Here is a 22,816-nt window from a genome sequence, read left to right as displayed (position 1 = left end):
ATGGATACGCGGCTACAGGGACAGACACACGGACGGACACACGGATACATGGACGGGCACACGGCCACACACGCGGATACTCGGGTACAGGGACGGACGCGCCGACGCACGGATACCTGTGCTGGTGTGGAATAGATGCATGGACTGCCGTGTGGTGTGGCGCAGGGACGCACGGATTGATTCGCGTACTGGTGTGAGACTGTACAGACACACAGACGGCCGGCCACACAGATAGGTACACATACCAGTGTGGGTCTGTATGGACACGCATACGTATGCTAGGTGCATGGCCAGACACAACGACATGCATGTGGACAGAGGCATGGAAAAGTCCATAGGTGTGCGCGTGCACATAGAAACATGGGCATGCACAGACATGCACACACGTACAGGTGTGCACACACCTACCTGCACTGGAACACATGCACAGGCAGACTCGTGTGCACACATACCTCCATATGCACACATGTGTACACAGCTATGCTTTGCTTTTCTGTGTGTTCATAGCACACAGAAATACACACACACGTGCACAGAAATACACACACACGTACATTCACAGGTGTGCAAACCTGTGGATACCCACAGATACACTCACCTATAAGCACACACGCATAAGCACACGGACACACTTCCCATGCACATACACAATTATACACATGTGCACACACAGGCATACACTGCATACACCTGCGTGCACAGGTGCAGGCAGACATGTGCATCATACAGATGTGCAGCCACATAGATGCACCAGCAGTGTTTGGGCACAGTGGGCTCCTGAAGGCCACAGCACGCCTCATCCCGGGGACCCCTTTGGGCACATGGGGGCCAGGTGAGTGCTGCGTTGGACTCTGCAGCTGTTGGGTGGGAGACAGGAGCCCGCAGGTGCCATGTGCCACCCTGAGGCACACATGATCCTGTCATCCATGTAACCTGCCTTTGCACAGCTAGGCAGGGGCAAGAAGGTGCTGAATGTGGGCAGGGTGCATTAGGTTTATTTTCTGTGCAGAGCGTCTGGAGCAGCCCAGCCACAGCATGGCTCCAGGGAGCTCGGCAGCACAGTCTCCCCCTGGTCCAACTCACAGGACATATGGCTGCTGGAGAGTCCTGTCCCAGCAGTGAGTGAGTCCCTTGGTCTCTGGGGATCCCAGTGCACAGTGGGCATTCCTGGGGATGCTAGTGGCTGTCAGCACTCATACTGTGGTGGGGCACACACCCAGCCCTGTGGGGCAGAGCAGCTATGAGCACTGTGCCAGGGTGTCCAGAGCGAGAGCATCCCTGAGCTGGAGGCACCTGGATGGGGGAGGCCAAAGCTGGGCTCTGCTGGGGGATGCCTAGGCTGGAGTCACTGGAGCTGGAGGACACCACAATGGTGGGCACAGGAGGTCCCTGGAATGTGGGCAGTGGGGAATAGTGTAGGGGTGGGGGTCCCAGAGTCGAGAACTCCCAAAATTGATGGGGTTGGGGTACTTTTGAGGCCCCATGGCTGGGGACATCAGGGTACATGGAACGGGTCACAGGGCTTGTAGGGATGAGGGACATTAAGAGTCCCAGGCATGCAGAGAAGGTTAGGCACGGGGTGATGCAGGGGATGAGCAGGGGTCCCCAGTTCCTGCAGGCTCTGGTGACACACTCAGTGCTGTGCTGTGCCAGCAGTGGGCACCCAGGGGTCTGCTGCTCTCCATCCTCTAGAAGGGGTATCTGGGTGGCCATGTGCTCCCCACCCCCTGGGGCTCCTGGAACATCCAGAAGGGCAGATGGGGAAGGGAGGAATGTCCTGAGTCACCTGGCACCTTCCCCTCATGCCAAGACCCACCTGGAGGGAGCTGTAGAGAAGCAAGATGAGAGAGAGGAGTAGTGCCAGGCTGATGGTGATTCCTGGAGATGGTAGTGGGGACTGCACTGGTCCTGTCAGCCATTCTGAGTGCTGAGGCTTCCATAGTGTTTCAAACTCCATCTGTCAGGTGCCTCCACTAGGCACTGCTCCTCTCAGGTAATGGCTCTGCATAATTTTTGAGTGGCCCTGGGCAGAGAAACAGCCCCAGCTGGGAGCCGCCAGCATCTCTGCAGGGCACCCATAAGGCATCTGGATTCTGGCCATCACCATTTGCATCCAGCTACAGTCCTGGCAAGGTGCCTGGGGAGCACCTGATCTCCACAGCTGAGGGATCTCCATCCTGGTGCCCCTGTACTGTGCCCAGCCTAGATTTGCCCCAGCACTGCAAGGGCACATGGGACACATCCCCTCTCTGCCCAGTGCCAGCCTGCAGGATGTGGGGTGTGAGGCGCTCATGCCCACTTAGGAGGGGCAGCAGGAGGGATAGTGAATGGGCACCCCGTGGAAACAAAGCAAAGCCTCGGTGTGGGGTTTGGGGCAGGAGAAGGAGCTGGGAACAAGGCAGAAGGGAACAGGGATGCACTAGCTGGCCTGGGGGAGAGAAAAGGGCCAGTGCAGCCCCCTGTGCCAACAGCACCTCCATAGGCAAGATCCCTACCTGAGGGTGGCTTGGGGTGCGTGTCTCCAAAGCCAGGATTCCTGGTGCTCCCCAATGGAATGCCAGGCTGTGCCCAAGGGGCTCACATAGCTGCGGGATCTGCAGGAAGATCATCCCTGCAAGGTGCACCCAGGCAGCAGTCTAGGGTGACTGCACCCTGTGCCTTGCACTCCCAGCAATGATGCAGACACAGTGCTGGAGTCAGCTGGGGACAGTGAATCTTACCCTGAATCACTGCTCCTCCATCTCTGTGGTAGCACCTTTCCCACTACCAGCACAGAGGTGATCCTGCTGCTGGAGCAGCTCCTGGGCACCCATAGGTACTCAAGGAACAGGCCCATCCCAAAAGACTCAAGAGCTCGTTGGCACAGTGCATAAATGCACCTAGGGCTGGGGTGACAGACTCCAGTGCTCACCCAGCTCCAGGTGCCCAGCTGGTGCAAGGGGTGCTGGCAGCAGGTTGAGGCGGGGGGCGGGGAGGCAGCACTGGCATCCAGGGGTGTCCAGGGCTGGGAGCCTGCCCCTCTCCATGTCTTTTACCATCACTTGCCTGAATGAATCAACAGCACCTGCTTAGTGATTGATAGGGCTCAGATCTGTGAGCTTCCAAAAAAGCAGAAGACATTCCCCACTCATCACCAAGATGTGGATAGCTGGGGACAAGGAACAAGAGAGAACCTGGGGCTCTATGGTTTTTCACTCTTCCAGGATGGGAAAGAAACTTTGAGACTGGTAGGAGAGGGAGCGATTGGCGTTTACAGGGCCCCATCCAACAGCACTCATGGAAAAAAAATTGCTGAAACATCCCCATGGAGCCTGGGCCAGCAATAACAGAAGGGGCTGGACCCCAAGCAAGAGGAGACCCTGGCAAAAGCATGAGCTGTGGAGAAACAGCACCCAGGTGACAGTGCCCCCCAGCTCTAAAACCAAGGATGATGACTGCCACCATGCCTTGCTGCTCAAAGAATGGAAATTTTGCTCTAGCACTGCAGACAGGGCACCATATCCAGCAGCAGTCAGGTTTGTTTGCAGATACCTACCCACAATAGCCCCAGCAGAGAAATGCCTTGGCCATGGTGACAGACAGACCCAGGAGACCTGGCTCATTGCTCTTCCATGGTGACCTAGGACTTGCCCCATACAGAGGGATGCAGAGCATCTCTCATTCCTAGTCCCATGGAGGCAGCTGCCTGCAGCCACATGTCGTCTCCTCTGCACTAGGGCAGGGGAGGCACTTCTCATAGGCCCTGCTTGAACCAGCTGGGATTTACCCCTGCACCCACCCCCTCCAATGGAAGCACAAGGGCAGTTGCACAGGGATACAGCCTAGGGCAAGCTATCCCAGGATGCACCTGCTGCACCCCGGGGACAGTGCAAGAACAGGCCAAGATGGTCTTTAGCAAAATCAATCAATTTATTTATTCACAGTCAAGAAATAAATAGAGAAAAGTCAGGCAGCAGGGGTGCTGAGAGTGGGACTGACCCTTCTGGGAACAGGGACATACCAGAAGCCCAGCAGAGCCCAAGGCCTGTGTGACAGCAAGAGTGCAAGAAGGTAGAGAGACATCTGCAACAGGAATCTGACCTCTGGGAACAAGACCTGAGCCCTGCTAGAGGGCAAGCCAAGGAGTTGAAGAACAAGTGTGACAAAGGAAACAGCAGGCAGAGCCCAGCACAGACAGCTGCCTTGGCCTCTAGCACCAGAAGCAGAGATGGCAGCTCAGGTCCCTCCAGTTTTTCACAGCCCTTCCAGAGCAGAAATCCAGGGGAGGAGAGAGGCTTCCTCCCTCCAGCCCAAATTCTCAGCCTGGTGAGATGCCTCTGCAGTTGAAACTAGATAGGGATGGGGTGCATGTGAGTTGGGAAGGAATGCCACAGGGCAGGGTCACATCAGATCCTGACACCACCAACATGTCAGGTGCAAAACACAGAGACACCTGGACTTCCTCCCTCCCTGCCCTCGCTCCACCAGGAGACTCCCAGCCATCTCCTAAGAGCTTTGTACTCCAGTTTAGGGACACACCTCATATCTGAGAACATCAGGCCAAGCCCCCCTGCCCACCAAAACCAGGCAGCAGCCATGGGGGCTGCAGGAAGGACAGATGCCATAGGGCAACCACCCCAGCACAGGTTCCTGCCTTTAAAAACCCACAATTTACATAAAACTGTCATTGTAAAACCTCCCCACTGAGCAGCACTGCATGGGGAGGGGAGATGAGCCAAGTGAGCCCCAGGCAGAGCAAGATAAACCCTAAAGTCCAGATCTGCAGGAAGAGGCAGAGCCCAGGGGTGATGTGCTGGAGCAGTGGAAATTACCGGCAAGTGCAGGACTCTGCAATCATATTCTCGTACTCCTTGTACAGTATGCCTCCATTGCGCTCAATCATGAGGACACTGATGGGGCTGTAGCGATAGGGCACACAGGAGGGCCGGGGCACACTGGCATCCACCAGCTGATGAACAAAACCCTGCACCACAGCATGGTTGGGTGCGTGGAAGTCATAGCGGAGCAGGTGGGGACAGGTGCCCTTGCAGTAGCGTGGGTTATAGCGGTGAGGAGCAATGATCCAGTGGTCCCAGCCCAGCTGTGCAAAACTGACAGGGAAGGGGCGGAGGGAACAGTCACTCTTCTCCCCTCCCTGGTCCTGCAGGTACTTGGGCAGGTCATGAGCCAATGTCCCCGTATCGCGTCGGTGTCGGTGGGGCTCTGCTGCCAGAGGTGCCAACCCTGCCTGGGTATCATTAAGGTAGAGAAGGAGGAAAGGGTGGCCAGGGGCCACAGGGGCATCGTGGCCTCCTGCTCGGCCAGCACGCACGCAGACATGCCGCAGTGCCAGGCTCCCCACGCTGCTGTTTCCCAGCACCAGATAAGGTGTGACGTCAACTTCGGCCCAGCCATGGCGGGGACGGGCAGTAGGGCTGAGCAGCACCCTGGGTGCCTCATCAGCCATCACCAGCTCCAGAGCACAGAGAAGGCGACCGTGGGCCAGTGACAGACTGGGCAGGTAGACCACAGTAGCTCTGAGGAGGTGCTCGACCTCTGGCTGGCCCTCCATGTGGTAGGTGAGGGCCTGCAAGTACCAGCGACCTGCAGGGAAGCAGTGACTTGTTAGCATAGTGCAGGAGGCACTGTGGAGCATCCCTTTCTCTCATGGTGCTGCCACAGCGCCACACAGCACAGCAGAGTCTGTGACAGCCATCTGCCCCAGCACAAGGCAGAAGCTGCAGCAAACAGAAGCCATGAGCCAAGGCTTGCTGGTGGCATGAAGGGCAAAGAATCTGTAACATTTCCCATCCTCTCCACCAACACCATTAGCCTGGCAGAGCATTAGGCAGAGTGGGAAGGAGAGAAGGGCACACAAGGGCCAGCTATGCATTTGCCCATCTCATCCCTGGGGTAGATCCTTGGACTCCTGCCAAGTGGAACCCCATGGCCAAGAGCAACACAGCCAGGACACTGTAGAGAGGGGGAAGGAAGCAGGCAAGAGACCTCACCTTCAGAGCTCAAGCCACCCAGCTAGCTCTGCTAAGTGCCCATACTATCCTTAGTGCTCACCAGTTCCTTACCTGCCCAGGGCTGACCCCCATGGGAACTGGCCTGGACCAGGCGGATGGTGTTGGTGCCTAGGCTGCGGCTGCGGCGGGGCCGGCCTTCGCGGTCAGCAGCACGCCGGTACAGGTTCAGCATGTAGCGCAGGGGCTGTCCACTGGCTGGCCCCACCTGCCAGCCTGGGCTGCCTGGAGCCCGGGTTTGCAGGGCCTGCAGGAGGGGCAGGGTGGGGACAGCGGGCAGGGAGGCAAGGGGCAGTGGGGACTGGTTTGCAGCCTGGGAAAGGGGCACAACAAGGAGAAGGAGGAGGCTGGTGAAAGGATAGGGCATAGCCATGATAGGTGAATGTTGGGAGGGAGCAGGTAAGAGGGACAAGGTGGGGCTGGCCAGCAGAAGAATTAGGGAAAACCTGCAGTCATGCTTCTCCTCACTTGAGAGGGAGAGCTGACTGCGGGCACCAGCAAAAGGATCCCAGGGTGCTTCCAGCTTCTATCAAGACAGGACAACCACACCAGCTGCTTCAGCTTGGCACAGGAATAGAAAGGTGGGGGGAATCTGTGCAAAAAGGGGGACAAATTCCAGACTAAAATCCAGACCAGGAGCAAAGCTAGCCCAACAGAGCCTGGCTATGGGAGCTGTAAAGGTGCAAGGGTAGGGGAGTGGGGTGAAGTGGGGTGGGAGAATCAGCTCACTCAGCCCACCTGCTCCTGACTCAGCCTCCTCCTACAGGGTAGGAGGTCCTTGCCCAGGCCCATTTTAAAGGCATGGACTTAATCAGGTTTTAAAGAGGCAGGAGCTCCCTGGGTCCCTGGGGCTAGACAGAGCCTAAGAGGTTGCTTTTGTGCGATGAGAGTCCCTCCAGCTCCCTCCACTCTGCTGACTCTCCATCAGCAGCTCATCAACTTTGTGCCCATTGCTGCATGCTGGTCTGCACTGCCCCAAGCAGACACAGAGCCTGGAGTTCTGCTCCCCAGCAGTCCCACAGCACAGCCAGGCTGCCCAGTGCCTCACTCTGTCCAGCTGGCACTAAGACACATGGGTGAGCAGTGACCCTGAGCCTAGCAGTATGTCTGGGTAAGCCAGCAGTACCCCACTGTAGGCATCATGCTGCCACCACCATCAGCATGCCTGCAACTTTGCCTACCTTAACGAGTTTCCAGGTCTTTCTGCCATCACCTGCTCAAAGCCGAGAGGTGAGCATGATGCTCACCCTCTTGCTGGCATGGGTCACTTGAGCCACTTTCTGTACTGGGGACAGTGCTTGCCTGGGAAATGCCCTCTGGGCACACTATAGTGTGGTGTGGGCAGCTGCAGCCAGTCCCACCTCCAGAGCCCCTGGTGTTGTGCCCAGACCCACAGTACACTGTTGCTCTCCTGCTGGAATGGAAGTGGCCAGAGAGTGAGCACACTGGTTGGGAATCACTGGTGCAGGCATAGGGACATGGGAAGAGCTGGAGAGATTATACTGGTGTCTGCTGCCCACCCTTCTTGGTGCCAGCTGGGCACCGTGCTAAGGGCTGGGAGGGCTGTGTGGGGGTGTGTGTGGTGCTAAATGTGCTATGGGGCCATATGAGGAGCCAGGGCGCAAGAGCCCTCTTGCCTGGCCAGGCAGCCCTTGTTACTCATTTGGGAAAGCACACAAGGGTCAGACAAGCCAGTCAAGGCTGGGAAAAGTCTGGACATGGCAGCAGCCAGTCATTATTTGGGGGCATTACAAGGCAGGTGGGGTCAGGGTGGTGGACATATCAAGGCTGTATGGGGGGGAGTTATGCATGTCTCCTGGGTGGGCTCAAGCACTAAAAATAGCCCAGGTACCACTCTACCCTGTGCCCTGTGACACTCTGGCTGTACTGGTCTGGCTGCAGCTGGGCTGCAGAGGCAGCAGGCAGAGTTCAAGACAGGTGCTTGTGGACAGGGACTACCAAAAAAACTTGAGATCCTTCCAGCACTGGGAATGAACCAGCCTGGCACTGCAAGCTGAGCCTCCCAGGCCATGGCGGGCAACCGGGGCTGTAGGCGCTGCTTGCAGAGCAGAGCTTTCCGGGCGGGTTGTCTGGGAAGGAGATGAGTAAGAGTCGTGGCCCCAGGCGGGAAGGGGAGGAGCAGGACTCTCGGGTTCCCCCGGGAATCCATGATGATCCATTCCCACCATCCCTGGCTGCCATTGCTAGCTTCCCCCCGCGCCCCCCCCCCCCCCCCCCAAGCGGTACAGCTGCCTCTCCTGGCCCTAGCAGGGAAAAGACAAAGGTGAAGAACGGCCAAACTGCCAGGCACACCCTAAAGTGCCCGGCAGGATATGGACAGGGTGGGGGCTGGCATGGGTAGGTCAGACAGGAGCCAGCAGCATGTGCTGGCCTGCAGGCAGTGGAGCTTGGGGTGCCACTGTGACTACATGGTGGGGAGCCGGGGGGGCTGCATCACCCTACTGCCACCCTCTTGTACCTACCTGAGTGGTGTTGAACAGCTACGCTGTGCTGAGCAGTCCCTATTGGTGTGTGTTCCTGGCACCATACTGTGCTGAACCCAAATGGGTCATTTTGAGCTGAAACTGTGCATGGTCAAGCTAAGTCAAGCCAAGCCAAGCTCTGCTGAACTGAACTCTGCCAGCCCTGCTTGTCCAAGTCAACCAAGCTGAACTGCACTGAACAAAATTGGGCCAGGCCAAGTGGAGCTAAGCCAGATGAGGCCCCTGGTCATTCTGCGCTGTACCAAACTCAACTTTGCTAGCCCTGTGTCATGTTGAACTGAGCTGAGACAAGCCAGAATGTGCCAACCCAGCTGAACTGCACCAAGGCATGCCAGGCTGAGGCATGCTGGGCCAGTTAACCCATGCTGGCCCCTCTGCCACCCCACGCTGAACTGAACTGTGATGTATCGTGGTGCACTGAGGTCTGCCAGCCTTCCATATCGTGCCATGCTGGGTTGAGTTGGACTGAATTGAAATACACCGGCTGGGCTGTACCAAGATGAGCCAAGCAGCTCACGTCAGGTCCCTTGCCTAAAGGATGGTATGCCACGGTACTGAGTAGAAAGGTGCTGTGCTATTGTGTGCACAGCCATGCCATGAGCTGTGCTGAGCCGTGCCGAACCGGCCGCCGCCGTCCCCCCGCGCCTCATTGGCGGCGGCGGAGCAGTCCCGGTGCGGAGCGGCCCCGCCCCGCACTCGCCCCGCGCCGCTCAGCCCGGGCAGGCGGGGGTGTCATTTCCTCCACAGTTCGGGGCTGGGCCGGGATGGGGCTGTAGCTGTAGCCGCCATGGAGCGGGCCGAGGGCCGGCCCGGCGCCCCCCAGTACGTACATGTGCAGCTGCAGGGGGGCGCGCCCTGGGGCTTCACGCTGCGCGGCGGGCTAGAGCACGGCGAGCCCCTTATCGTCTCCAAGGTAGGAGTCGCCGGCAGAGTCCCGCGTGGGCTCCGCGACATGCCCCCGCGAGGGGCCTCCCGCCCGTGGCGGGGCGCGGGAAGATGGCAGGTCACCCGGGGCGCGGCGGCGTCGGGGGTGCGGGAGCCCCGGCCGCGAGGTCTCGTGTCCTGGCGCGGCGGGTCGGGGACGGCCACTCGCACGTACGATCTCCGCGGCCCTCCACTTAGAGTCGCCGTGAAGATTGAGAGCGAGAGGGGCGGAGGGACAGCCCGGGCCCGGCGGCAGGAAGAAATTCCTCTGGCACATCCGTTGGGCTGGCGTCGGGAGCGGCCCCACATTCCCCCTCACGTCTTTCCCAGTGCCGTCCCGCGGGCTGTAGCCGTGGGAGCTCAGCCCCCTGTCTGCCCATCCGTCGGTGCCGCGCCTACGGGCGTTCCGGGCACCGGACTCCGCGGGGACGTGTAGGGCCACGGTGGTGGAACCAGAGTCCGTCCCGTCATGCCCCGCCACCCCTGGAACGCGGGGGCAGGACCGTGCCCGGGACGGGGTTGGCGCCGGGGTGCGATGCCGAGCGGAGCCCGGCCGGAGCCGGGAGCAGATGGTGAGGGTGACCGCTGCGGCCCCGACGTCTCACCACACAGAGGGTCACCGATTCCCTCGGCCCCCGCCAGCGCATCGCTCCGCGGGGAGACTCGCCAGGAGACCCGCAAGGAGCAGGGCAGCGACCAGGGGAGCTCGGACGGGGCCCTGTCGCCGGACGATTTGGCCGCCTGCCCGCCCGGTGTCGCCGTCCTGCTGAGCCGGGGTGCGGCGGGCCGGGCTGACGGCCCCGGGGCTGCTCCCTGCCTCGAGCCGGGCCGACTGCACCCCCGGGCCGTTCCACGCCCTCGGCGGGACGCGGCCAGCGCGGTCTGGCTGGGGGAGCTGGAAAAGTGGCTCCAGTCCCAGCCTTGCGCCCTGAGGTGGCACCGCCGGCGGGTGGGGAGCTGGGCGCCGAGGGAGTAAGTGCCCGCGTCCCTCCTCGCTGCTGGCCTTCGGGGTGGTGGGTCCCCGTGGGTCCGCCGGTTGCCGGCGAGGAGATGTTCCTCACCACTTTTGAGAAGGGGATTGGCTTGCGGGCTGCGGGGTGTCGGCCCCCGCGCTCCCACGGACACGCCACCACCGCGTGTGCTCGGCAGACAAAAGGGGCTTGTTGCAGCGCCTTGTGCATTCAGGGGAGGGTCCCCCGGGGTCACCGCTGCGGCCGGCCGAGGTGTGTGCGGAGAGGGGGCGGCCCTCGCCTGTGGCGCGGGGGGCGCGGGCCGGAAAGAGGAAGGGCGTCCCCGTACTCGGTGACGGAGTTTAGCCTCTGAGCCCACTCCGGGCAGGATCCCTTTCTGTGGCAGAGTCCCACGCGATCTTAAGCCTTCCATGGGGCTGCAGATGCCCTCCCCTCCGGCACAGGCTTCCCTGGGCACGTCAGCGGCAAGGATGGAGACTTGTGTGGCGCAGGGTGAGCACAGCTCTGGCACTGTTCTGGTTGTGATTCTTAAGACAAGTTTCTTCTGAGACAGACAGACATTCCCGTGAGCCATCTGGTGCCCACCATTAGGACCCAGAGTGAACTTCAGGGATGGTGTTTGGGAAGCGTCCTGGGCTGGCTCAGCCAGACAGTGTGTGTTTGGCTGCCAGTGCCGAGTTCACTGTGGCAAAGGCAGAACAAGGGGCTCTTTGTGCCAAATTTAGGCCCTGGTGAGTGATGCCAGGGCTGAGCCTGTCCATCCTAGTGCATGTGATGGCCCAGACATGGGGGCAGACCTGGTTGTGTCCTGCAGCAAGTGGAGACACCTTTCACCTCTGACTCATCCCCATGGTGGTGGCAGGCAGGAGTGGTGGGCACGTGTCTGGAGAGAGGACTGAGGTGAAGGTGCAGCCTGCCTTGCACGCTCTTCTGGTGCCCAGTTGTGGGCAGCAGCATGGCATGGGGTAAACCCAGGTACTCCACGGATTGCATGGTAGGACTGGGAGCCCTCACAGGCAGTCAGGGTCCCCTGCCAGGAAGGCAGCCCCATGGCTGACATCTGGGTAGGAGGGCAGCCTGCCTGCACAGGCAGGCACACTGGGCTGTGCCCAGCCTCTGTATGGCATTGTGGTGCTAAGATCCCTGGAGAAATGGGAGAGCTGTTGGTTCTGGGCACAGCTGTGCCAGGCAAAGCCATGGAGCAGTGGTGCACTGAGCAGGAGGCTTGGCTGCCCCTGCCTTTCTCCCTCCTAAGGTGACATTTTGTCCAGGGGTAGTGGAATGCCCCCTGAGCCCTGCCCAGCATTAGGGCTGGAAAGTGGTGCCCAGGGGCGCATGCACAGTGACTGACCTGCCAGGAAGCCATGTGTGCTCCCTGGCACTGGGGCCTGGCTGCTGCCCAGACTGGTTCTGCAGGCACTGTGAGCAGAGCTCATTCCCTGGCCAGGCCTGGGAGCAACTGGACAAGGTGAAGAGCCCATGGGCAGGGTGGGTGCAGGAGCCCCAGTATGGGGCCAGGTTAGCTCTGCCTTGCAGGTGGCTGTAGGGTCTTGCCACATCCATGCTGGGCATGGGGCACCCCAGGTCCTGCCTTATGCACCTGCATGCCCTGTGCTACTGCCACCATGCAGAAGCAGCTCCAGTTGCTTGCCAGCCCTGTGGTGTGGACTTGGCAATCCCTGGCCATTGCAGTGGCAGGATGGGCAGAGATCAGTGCTGGCAATGGGCACTGCCTAGCCCAGCTGGTCACTGCTTGTCCCAGGGCTGCCAGGACTGCACCTACCAGCTAGGGCAGAGGGCATGGGCCAGGATCTCATGTGCTGGCAGTATTCCTGTAAGCACAGCAATACAGGGTGCCAGGTTCATTTTGGCCATGGGTGTCAGGGAGGGTAGGCACATGCCAGGGCTCAGCACTTCCCCTACTATTGTCTCCTATGTGCACATAGGGTGGGATGGCATCCTTTGGGCGTCAAAATCACCACGGGTACCCAGACAGGCTCAATGTGGGGTTGGAAGCAGTGGCAGGGGGCTGGCGTCCATGCCAGACAAAGGGCCCTTGTGCTGCCTGCAAGGGAATCTGCTGTGATGGGACATTTTTCTTTCTCCCCCCTCCCTGATGCCTTTGCTCAGAAATTCATGTGACCAGAGAAGGGGGAGAGCCTGGCCCCACAAATCCCTCTGTGGTGCCTGGGGCTCAGGCACCTTCTCTGAAGTCTCTTTCTCCTCTGACACGTGGTGGCCATGGAACATCCCCTGGGATATTCTGGGGGCTGTGCCCCCCTTGATGCCCCTCTCTGTCACCCAGGTGGAGGATGGGGGCAAGGCTGCACTGTCCCGCCGGCTGCAGCCAGGTGATGAGCTGGTGAACATCAGTGGGACGCCACTGTACGGATCCCGCCAGGAGGCTCTCATCCTCATCAAGGGCTCCTACCGCACTCTGAAGATGGTTGTTCGCAGGTTGGCAGTGCTGTGGAAGGGACACAGGGAGGGACAGTGGGACTTCAGCTGCCTGGGGGACTGGCAGGAACTTGGAGGGGCCCTTGTCTCCAGCTTGGAGGTGCCCCTTGCTGGGACAGGGTGGGGAGCAGCCCCTTTGCTGCTGTCAGCACTCCCACTAAGTGGGGGTTCCACATCCAGCAGAGCCAGGGCAGTGCCTCGGGCTCACCACCCCCTTGCTGGGCGGTATCCTCAAGCGTGGCCGCTCCTCTCCCTTCCTGCCTGCTGCCTGCCTCCTGCCTGCCTGCTTGCCTGGGAAAGGAAGGAGAGACAGGGCTGGGCCTTGCAGTCCCTTCCCCTCCCAGCCCCTCCAACTGCATCTATTCCCTGGCTGCATCCTGACTGACTCCAGCTCCAGCAGCACTCAGGGGCAGGGACGGCGCAAGGGCACTGCCCAAGGGGCAGGGGTCCCACGGGACTGTGCTGGGGCTCAGCATCATCCATGGTGAGTTTGGGGGTTCTGGGAAGTCCCTGTGCTGACCCTGTGCACAGCTTGCTGCTCTCATCCAGTCAGTAAATGTTGTGGCAGCACTTGGCATTTGGGAGGTACAGGAGGTGGCTTCTGACGTGTTTGTACAGTGGCATTTGCTGGGGGGGCTGGAGACTCCTATGGATGCTGGGAGGGGTGGGACAGGGACCAGCACAGGACCCTTCCTAGAGACATGATGTGGCTGGTGCTTGCTGCAGATACTGAGGGACAAAAGAACAAGGGGGAAGGTCAGGCTTACAGTGGAGACAGAAGTGGCCCCAGTGTCCCTTGGTGGAGCTGATCCAGTCCCAGCAGAGACACTTGCCCTGCTCAGGTCATTGCCTATGGGCTATGCAGGGGCCATGTCCTCGGTCTCCTGTTAATGCGGCAGCAGGGATGCTGCAGTCTGGGGAGCCCTGGCCAGCTGGGTGAGCGGTGAGATCCCCTTGCCCAGTGCCGGGTGCTTGCAGGACTGGACTGTCCTTGCTGCCATGCCCTTTTGGGCGGGTGCTGGCCTGGGGGGGACAGGAAACCCCGTAGGAAGTGACTTCAGCCCCGGTTCCTTGGCCTGGCTTCCTCCCCATTCTTGTCCTTTCCCGCTGTTGCTCTTGGCAGGAGGAGCGTGCCCGTCTTCCGGCCCCATTCCTGGCACGTGGCCAAACTTGCCGAAAGCCGCCCAGACGTCCCCACCATGCACTGCCCGGCTGATGCCTTCAGCCTCTCCTGGCCTTCGGGGTGTGATGTCAGGTGAGACCCTGGGGGCAGTTATGAGACTGTGCAAAGGGGGAGGGCAGATGGGACACCCTCTTGGGTTGTGGCTGTGGGGCTGGTCACACTACTTTCGGGCATCACTCCTCATGCTGCACTACCCTTTCCCCTGGCTGTTTACTCCCAGCTCCCAGCAGGAAGGGGCGGTGGCTCTGCTGGAGACAGCCAGGAGCTGCATAGTCCCACTGCCCTGGCTGTCAGAGCTGGAGGTCTCAAGTGGCTGGAGTCACACACACCCTGTGTTCCCTGTGCCTGTTCCCCTTGCCAGTGCCAGGGAACCTTGGTGGTGACCCCAATCCAGGGGTGAAGGGCAGGTTGGGGTAGTGCTGCCCTGTGCTCTATTGTCCCAGGGAGGGTGTATGTGGGGGGATGGGCTCCTTGGGATCTCTGTGTAGCTGGATGAGGAGCAGCAGGTGCCTGTAACACTGATGTGGGGCTAGGCAGCAGCAAGCTGTCCCTGCAGTGGAACCCACTGTCCTGGCACTGCAGCACTGACCGGAGCAGCTCCATCGGGAGCATGGAGAGCCTGGACCATCCCAGCCAGGCCTGCTGTGAAGGAGACCCCTCACCCGTTGACCAGGGCATGTACCACAGCAAGCGGGACTCGGCCTACAGCTCCTTCTCTGCCAGCTCCATCGCCTCTGACTGCGCCCTCTCCCTCCGTCCTGAAGAGGCCGTGTCTATTGATTCCAGCCTTCAAGGCCCCTGCAAAGCCCCTGACAGGCGTTACCTGACCACAGGGGCTGAGCCATCTGCCAGCTGGCACCCTGAGGCCTGGCGGGCACCTGTGCCCCCCCAGCCCCCTGTCAGGAGGGACAGCCTGCGAGCAGCCCCAGCTGGCAGAGGGGACAGGTGCCAGGCATCAGTGTCAGTGGACATGCTGCATGCCAAAGGCCGGTGGATCTCTGACACCTTCCTTTGCCAGCGGGATGGGGAGGCAGAAGTAGTGGGCAGGAGGAAACTGGTGCCATACCCCAAAAAGGACTGTCTCTCTGCTGACCAGTATTACATGCTGAGCTCCCACCTGGACCGTTGCGCAGCTGAGCCACTCCGGGGGGAGAGCATGGAGCCTGACAACCAGCCATACCTGGATGACAGCATACACCAAGTGCCTGATGCCACAACAGCAGGTGACAACCCATTGCTGTCCCCTCTCAAGGGCCACGTGTCGCACCGTCACAGTGCTCCCGAGCGACTGCTGGCCTCCCAGTTCCGCTCCCTCCAGCTGGGCACCAACAGCGGGCGAGCCTCGCCAGCCCCCAGTGGGCAGCGCTGGACCTTGTCCCCAATGCGTCCTGAGGGCAGCCGAGGGGGAACCACAGGGGCTGCTCAGGATCCCCCACACTGCCCAGAGCCTTGCTGCCGCCCACTGCCCTGCCGCTGCTGCCCTGAACTGCAGCAAGCCTGCGGGCCGGATGGCCAGGGGGCTAGCCCAGTACTCAGCACTGAGGGGCCAGTGGAGGAGGAGAACCGGGAAGGGGCCCGGCGGGCTGGGGGTCCTCCCCATCGCTCTGCTCAGATGCGCCGCCGCAGCGACCGCTTTGCCACCAGCCTGCGCAACGAGATCCAGCGACGCAAGGCCCAGCTGCAGAAGAGCCGGGGTCCTTGTGCACCTCCACCTGGTGAGGAGCCAGTGGAGGAAACTGAGGAGCCCCCGGAGGGCAGTGTACTGGCAGAGCGACACCCTGCCCTGCCTGAGTGTCTCAGCCCCGCACCAAGTGAGGAGAGCAGGAACTCTGGCCCCTCTGCAGACCGTGGTATCCCCACCCCTGACCCAGTGCCAGCCCCTAAAGGGCCCCTGTCCCCTGAGCGGGTGGTGCCAACAGCCAGAGGCCACTGGCGCTGGTCCCCGGGAAACAAGCTGCAGCCAAAACACTCGCCCAGCCACAGTGAACTGGAGGGCTACAGCCAGGGCCCGGCAGCCTGCAGCTCCCCACCACGGGGCAGCGACGAAGCAGTCCTGCTGCCCTTTGCTGACCGCCGCCGGTTCTTTGAGGAGAGCAGCCGACTGGCACCACCCCGGCACAGCAAGCCGCCAGCAGGTGATCCCAGCACCTTCCAGCCCCCTGGCCCTGAGCACCGGGATGTCCGCCGCCTCTCTGTGGACCAGCCCTACAGCCCGCCCTCACCCAGCCGCCCTGGCTCTGCTGGCCCCTATGCTGAGTGCTGCCGGGAGCAGCCCCACTGTTACAAGCCGCTGGGGAGGCCAGGGGAGCTGGATTACCTGCGGGGCTTCTCCTACCCCTATGGGGTTCCTCTGCGCCCTGAGCCCTGCCGCTACTGTGGAGGGGACCTGTGCCCACCACCAGTGCCCCGTGGCCACACATGCCGCTGTCACCCTGTGTCCTGGGTGCGCTGCCCTGATTGCTGCTACCCGGCTACCCATCCTGGGCGAGAGGAGAGTGATGCCTGGCCCCCCCGGAGAGCTTTCGTCCCAGTGAGTAATGCCCTGTGGGACTGTGCTGGGGAGCAGCACTGACACTCCCTTGCACCCCTGGACCATGACCCTGGGTTGGGGTATGGGGTGCTTTTCCCCCATTGGCCCTGCAGACTGCCTATAAGTCTTCTGCGCCTGAATGGGATGGGACAGAGGTGCTGGGGGATGGATTTCACATTGCCTTCCCCCTCATACAGGAATTTCCTCAGGATGAGTGGGAACCACCTGCAATAACCAGGAAAGTCAGCCAGTCCATCAGGTGAGCCCATGCCAAGTGCCACGGTGCTGGGGATGTGTGCCACTCAGTGGGGACCTCCATCGGGGGATGTGGGGACTGCCATGATTTTGACTGGGATGTAGAAAGTGCCTCCCATACTTCCTTGGCCATCCTTGGCATGGTGCCCTTTGAGGCAGGAGCAGGGCACACAAGGCAAGGGTGTGTGAGGAGGTGTCCACAGCAAAGGTGGTCCCTCCTTACCCTTCCCCAGAGGTCTGGGGCCATCTCCAGGGAACTGTGCACAGTGGATAGCCTGGGCTTCTCCCACCAGTGTGACTGGATGACTAGCTGGGGTAAATGAGGCAGGGCATGAAATGGGCCTGAACTGCCAGATGGGTGACTGTGTACGGGAGCACGGGTGTCTCCTTCTCTTCCTAGTGAGCTCTCCAGCTACCCACCGGGTTTCCCAAGGCTTGGGCCATTCCGCACCTGCCCTGAGAACACCGAGCCAGAGTGGCCACCCTGCTACCGGGCCACATCCACGCATGACCTCTTGTGGGATAGTGACCGCCTGGCCCACACCCCTGAGAGCCCCCCGGATCCAGTGCACCACCCACTAAGGGGCAGAGCCTTCTCTGAGAGTCATCTTAACCTGGAACCTTCCAGCCCCTGGGGCTGTGACCAGAAGGACCTTTTACGTGCCAAGCTGGACACTCCCAGCATCCCCAAAAAGAAGGGCCCCCCACCTCCCCGCCCACCTCCGCCCAACTGGGAGAAGTACAGGCAGCGTCGGGCATCCCAGCACCCACCAGATGGTGCTGGGCATGGCTCTGCCTTTTCTGCTGCCCCAATGCCAATCCGCAGCATTGCTGAGGCAGTGAGGGAGCGGTCACAGAGCCTCACTGGGGAGCAGAAAGACCAGTCCTGGGGGCACACTGCTTGCCCCCCTGCTCCATCAGGTGCCTGGCCCCAACCTGAGGCACCCAGATCACTCCGCAGGACTCCTGGGCCTGATGCTGCCAACGCTGAAATTTGCAGGCAAGTGGTGCCATGGCATGGGGGTGGGAGCGAGAAAGCAAGCACAGCCGGGACACATGAGGGGTCTTTTGTGGGTCCTTGTACTCTGTATCAGAGTATCCTAATCCTTAGAGCACCCTGTGGGAGTTATTTGTGTTGTGGGGTGTCCCTGTCCCTGACCTCTTTCCCTGGCATGGCCATAGCCCTGGGTGTCCCTGTCCCCACAGGTGGGCAGGGGAGCTGACATGCCCTGGGTGGATGTTGACAGGGTGTCAGGAGCCGGGGAGAAGCGGACAAAGATGAAACGGTCCGGGGAGATGGGGGAGCAGCCCCAAAGGCTCATCCAGAACCAGGAGCAGGGCCGTGCCAGTCCCCATGGGGTGGGTGAGTGCTCCCTGTCCCTGCATTGTGGCTCTGGCCCTCCCCTGCTGGAGGCACTTAAGCCCAATTCTGGAGCAGTGGAGGGGGTGAGCTGCCAGGGCAGCTGGCCCCAGCCCCGCTGCATGGACTCCAAGGAACGGCTGTGGGACATGGCTGTCAGGGACCATTCCCTGACCAGTGTCCTGGCCCTCTTGGCTTCCCCTGGCACGGCCACTGAGGTGATGGGTGAGCTACTGGTGGCAGGGGAGCGACAGGCCTGGCGGAAGTGTCTGCAGCAGGACTGGCACCTGGAGGCCCTGGCACAGGACAGGTAGGGCTGTCACGGCACTGGGCTCCATACCATGGGCAAGCTGACACCTCCCAATGCTTATCGCTGTATCTCTGTCTCCCCAGGCAAGGTTTTGAGCCCATCTCACTGCCTCCCAGGAGTGCTGCCAGCTCCAGTTCCTTCCCAATGCACTATGGTGTTGCAGTGGGCAAAACTGAGCCACTGAACAAAGTAAAGGCGCTGCCAGAGGTAGTGGAGGGGAGCTCGGAGGATGAGGAGGAGGAGGTGGACCATGAGCTGGTGGAAAAGAAGGTACAAGACACTGCTGGGGACAATTCCCTTTTAGTTCCCCACTGCCCTGGTCAGGTGCTCATGGAGACTGGATTTCTGGATGCTCACAGGGACTGAGGCATCACTGGTTGTTCTGGGAGCTGGGGACATCACCGGGCACTCATGGGCATGGGGGTAATTGCTGGATGCTTGCGGGTACCAGGAACATTACCATATACTCACACGGGGCTGGGACATTGCCAGATGTCTGCAGGGACCAGGGGCATTGTCAGGTGCTTGCAGGATCTGGGAGTCTCACCAGATGCTAGTGGTGACCAGCGGCATCTCCAGATGCTTGATGTTTGTAGGGGCTGGGATGTTCCCAGATACCTACAGGGACCGGAGGCATGCATTAGGTGCACATGGACTCTGAGACATTGACAGATTCTTGTGGAGACTGGGAATTGCCAGTAGCTCATGGGAACCTGGGGCACCACAAGATTCATGTGTACTGTTGGCCCCAGCACAGTGCCCCTCTGTGCCAGTCCCCTGATCCTGTGGGGAGTGGCTCCAGTTACCCCTGACCCCTTTGCTTTGTCAGCTGCAGCTGATCGAGAGTCTGAGCCGCAAGCTGGTGGTGCTGCAGGAGGCACAACGTGGGCTGCAGGAGGACATTAGTGCCAATGGGGCACTGGGTGAAGATGTGGCTGCTCGTCTGCAAGCCCTCTGCACCCCAGGGGAGTTCGACAAGTACCGCCTCTTCGTGGGTGACCTGGACAAGGTGGTCAACCTCCTGCTCTCCCTCTCGGGTCGCCTGGCCCGGGTGGAAACTGCCCTGAGCAGCCTCGGGCCGCACGCCCCTGCTGAGGACAAGGTGGGCATGGGGGAGGGGACCCTCACCCATGAGGTTTTGGGCTGCGGGATGCCCTGCCAATGACAGCTGTCTTTCCCACAGCTGGCCCTGCGGGAGAAGCAGCGGCTGCTGGTGGCACAGCTGGAGGATGCCAAAGAGCTGAAGGAGCACGTGGGGCGGCGCGAGGAGGCAGTGGGTGCCATGGTGGCACGGTACCTGCCCGCCGAGCACCTCCAGGACTACCAGCACTTCGTCAAGATGAAGTCGGCCCTCATTGCTGAGCAGAGGGAGCTGGAAGAGAAGATCAAGCTGGGCCAGGAACAGCTCAGGTGCCTGCGCGAGAGCCTTGGCCAGGCCTCCAAGAACTGCTAGCTCCCTACCCAGTCTCCCTTCGGGATCCTGGCTGTGATCCCAGATTGCTGCCAAAGAGGATCCACCCCCTTGTCGATTCTCCCTGTGTCTGTTCATCTGTTCAACCCCTGCCTTTTATTTATTTTTCTGATTTACCAAGCAGGGGAGGGGGTTGCCAGTCCAGGTGCTGACAGGGGTTGTTGTGCCATAGAGCTGTCATGGGCTCTGGCCACTCAGCAGCCTATGGCCCAGCAAGACCAGATGGATGGATGCTACCACCACTCTCATGGGTCTTTCTGTGCCCATGAGGTCCCTCCAACTTGTTCTTGACACCAGCACCTGTATCTGGTGCTGCACCACATGCCTTAAACATCCCCCAGCTACTATTCGTGCAACACCTGAAAGGGTTAAACCGTGCTCACCCGCTGTCATGTCTGTTTGCCCAGCTCTGTCCATCTGTCTGGAGGGAGCTGAAGGAATTTCAGCCCCAACATCCTCTTCCTCTTCATTGTGTCAGAAACAATGGCCCCAGCCAGCGGGTTCTTAACCCACTCCTTGCTGGCTGAGGGACCACAGGGGGCTGAGGTGAGTGCCAGTAGGTGCTGTGTACCTGTGTCTTGGGATGGTACCCTGCCAGGGCATGGGATGCTGGGACAAATACATCGAGGCCTGCGCTACTCTCTGTCACCAATGCTGTGGGAATGGAAACAACCCAGCCTCACCCAACCCTCACTTGTAGCTTCTAGCTCAACACCAGGAGCAATTAATAGAGGAAAAACCACATTAAGGATAAAACAGGATACCTGTCCCCCTCTCCTGCAACAGCCACAAATAGCACTTAGGTATCACCCCCGCCACTGTCCACGTGTCTCCATGGCATGAGAATGTGCCTTCATACTGGCTTTGCACAGGGGTTTAATGCAACCAGCAGGAGCTTGAGGCAGGGGCGGGTAAATATTTTGGGAAGGCGGGTGGGCTGCAGCGCTTTGGTGTGGCCCCATAGCTGGACAACCCAGCCCACAGTTCAGGCAGGATCCATGCCTGCATGTGAGCTCCGGCAGCAGCCCTGCTGTGTTGCTACCCCTGCACTGGACTACCCTTTAGCCTGTTAAACACTACACACCTGCCGGGCCGTACTGTGGGATGGTGCCTGGCAGGAGTGGGGTCCTCAACATCCCCTCCATCTCAGCCACCCCCAGGATCATTGCTAGGACCAAAGACTGCACCCACTGGGGGCCACGCTGCTCTCATGGTGGGGTTCAGCAGCCCTGCAGAGGGCCCTGTGCTGGAGGAGCTGCCAGCGCCTGCCTGTTGCTGCATGCCATTGTATCTCTTAACAGTAAAGCATCAGCAGGAGCTGCACTTCTGTGCAAGCTGTCTCTTGCATGGTTTGTCCATATGCCCCAACAAGTGGCACCGGAGCAGGGAGGGGGGTAATTGCTCCAGCTGGGGTGAACCAAGGCTTAGCAAGCTCTTGGGAGTTGAATGTCCCCATGGCACAGGGGGCACCTGAAGTGCAGCTGTGGGCAGGTTCTGCTCCCAGTTCTCCTAGGCTGAGTTGGGGCACGGGTCAGTGCCTGGACCCTTCCGCCGGGATGTATGTGGGAGTCACAGCACTTGGGTAGTGGATACAGTGTTTTCCCTGGCAATCTGTCAGGGCATAGCTGCCAGAGCTTGTGGGGCAGGGCCGGGGAGGGGGTGGCCGTGCCCAGGCGGATGTCGCTGTGCTGCTGCTGCTGCTGAGGCTGTTGTGGGGTGCCCCGATTCGCCGCGGTACGGCACGGTGGTGCCCAGTGCCTCGCCGGGAGCACCGGGCACCCCGGGGCGGCGCAGGGCCGCCGGCGGCCGCTGGGCGGCGCCAGTGCTCGCACGGAGCACGCGCGGGCACGCGCGCGGGGGCACCTGGGCGCGGCGGGAGCGGGAGCGTGCGCTGCGCACGTGCACGCGCACCGGAGAGCGTCGGCGCGCGGCCGGAAAGCTGCGGGGTGCGAGCAAACGGCCGTGCGGGGCATACAGGGTGTGCACGTCAGCGCACATGTACAAGCGAACATGTACACGCAGATGGATGTGTGCACATGGACGTGAGCACACACAGCTGAACTCTTACATAGGTGAATGCATGCACACACCTCTGAGCACGCATGTTCACATAGTTGAACACATGCCATATGTGTGAGTGCGTGTGTAGAGGGCACAGCTCCATGCTGCTGCTCACAAGTGCTAGTGGCAAATGACTGCACGGGCAGGTGAGCACACACACACGGGGGAACTTGTCCTACGTCTGATGTGCACATGTGAATGCATGCACGTGTGTAAGTGTGAGTTCATAGGGCTACTTGTGCAAGCCCTTGCATATGGATAACTGCAGGCACAGGGAAACTGTGCCCCATGACCCATTCAAAACCCCATTGCCCCTCCATGCAGCTCCAGCTGCTGCCAGGTAGGACTGTCGGCCCACGGCATGGCCGGGTTGCTGGGTATAGGGACCCTCAGTGCTGGACGTGGCCATGGCATGGGGTGGGGTGTCCTCGGGATACCTTTGTGAGAGTCCAGAATTCAAACAGAACCCACAAAGGTGGGGTAGCCCCTGGCCCCGGTTCCTGTCTCCCCATCATGATGATCTCTCCATTTTACAGATCCCAGATCTGTCCTACAATATCCCATACACCTGAGCTGGGGAAGGATGAGGACATGGCAGGTAGTGATGCTTTAATGAGAGACCCCTGCCACATGTGGGAGATGGGGAATCCTGGGCATAAAAGTCCAAACCCCATAGTAGGCCCCCCTCACTCCTACAGTCCATTACAGCCCAAAAAGGAAAGCCATGTGACATAAATGGAGCAGGAGATCTTTCTCCTTTTTAATGCTTTTATTAAAAAGAA

General features: G+C 60.4%; 2 protein-coding genes across 8 annotated transcripts; one reads left to right on the top strand and one right to left on the bottom strand.

Moving 5' to 3' along the window:
- The first annotated feature begins 164 nt into the window (after positions 1-164).
- SHROOM4 (shroom family member 4) lies at positions 165-20,611 on the top strand. Of its 7 annotated transcripts, none has more exons than XM_064427390.1 (10): positions 165-832; positions 12,713-12,864; positions 13,988-14,119; positions 14,630-16,577; positions 16,775-16,836; positions 17,233-17,832; positions 18,080-18,502; positions 18,586-18,772; positions 19,332-19,604; positions 19,686-20,611. In XM_064427390.1, the coding sequence occupies exons 2-10, from the start codon at positions 12,851-12,853 to the stop codon at positions 19,953-19,955; spliced, it is 3,909 nt and encodes a 1,302-aa protein (XP_064283460.1). In that variant the 5' UTR covers positions 165-832; positions 12,713-12,850; the 3' UTR covers positions 19,956-20,611. The 7 variants fall into 7 exon arrangements, with proteins under 7 accessions (XP_064283460.1, XP_064283463.1, XP_064283458.1 ...); XM_064427388.1 differs by lacking the exon at positions 165-832 and adding an exon at positions 9,119-9,425 and having other exon boundaries at positions 19,338-19,604; XM_064427387.1 differs by lacking the exon at positions 165-832 and adding an exon at positions 9,122-9,425.
- Positions 3,891-8,161, bottom strand: BMP15 (bone morphogenetic protein 15). The gene is made up of 2 exons (XM_064427406.1): positions 6,063-8,161; positions 3,891-5,583 (listed from the first exon to the last, which is right to left on the bottom strand). Exons 1-2 carry the CDS (start codon positions 6,379-6,381, stop codon positions 4,808-4,810), a joined length of 1,095 nt encoding a protein of 364 aa, XP_064283476.1. The 5' UTR covers positions 6,382-8,161; the 3' UTR covers positions 3,891-4,807.
- Positions 20,612-22,816: the final 2,205 nt, after the last annotated feature.

Source organism: Passer domesticus, chromosome 7, assembly GCF_036417665.1.
Source record: "Passer domesticus isolate bPasDom1 chromosome 7, bPasDom1.hap1, whole genome shotgun sequence".
In the NCBI taxonomy this organism is placed as follows: domain Eukaryota; kingdom Metazoa; phylum Chordata; class Aves; order Passeriformes; family Passeridae; genus Passer; species Passer domesticus.
The sequence above is the reverse complement of the archived record's forward strand: the minus strand, read 5'-3'. Positions and strand labels throughout refer to the sequence as shown.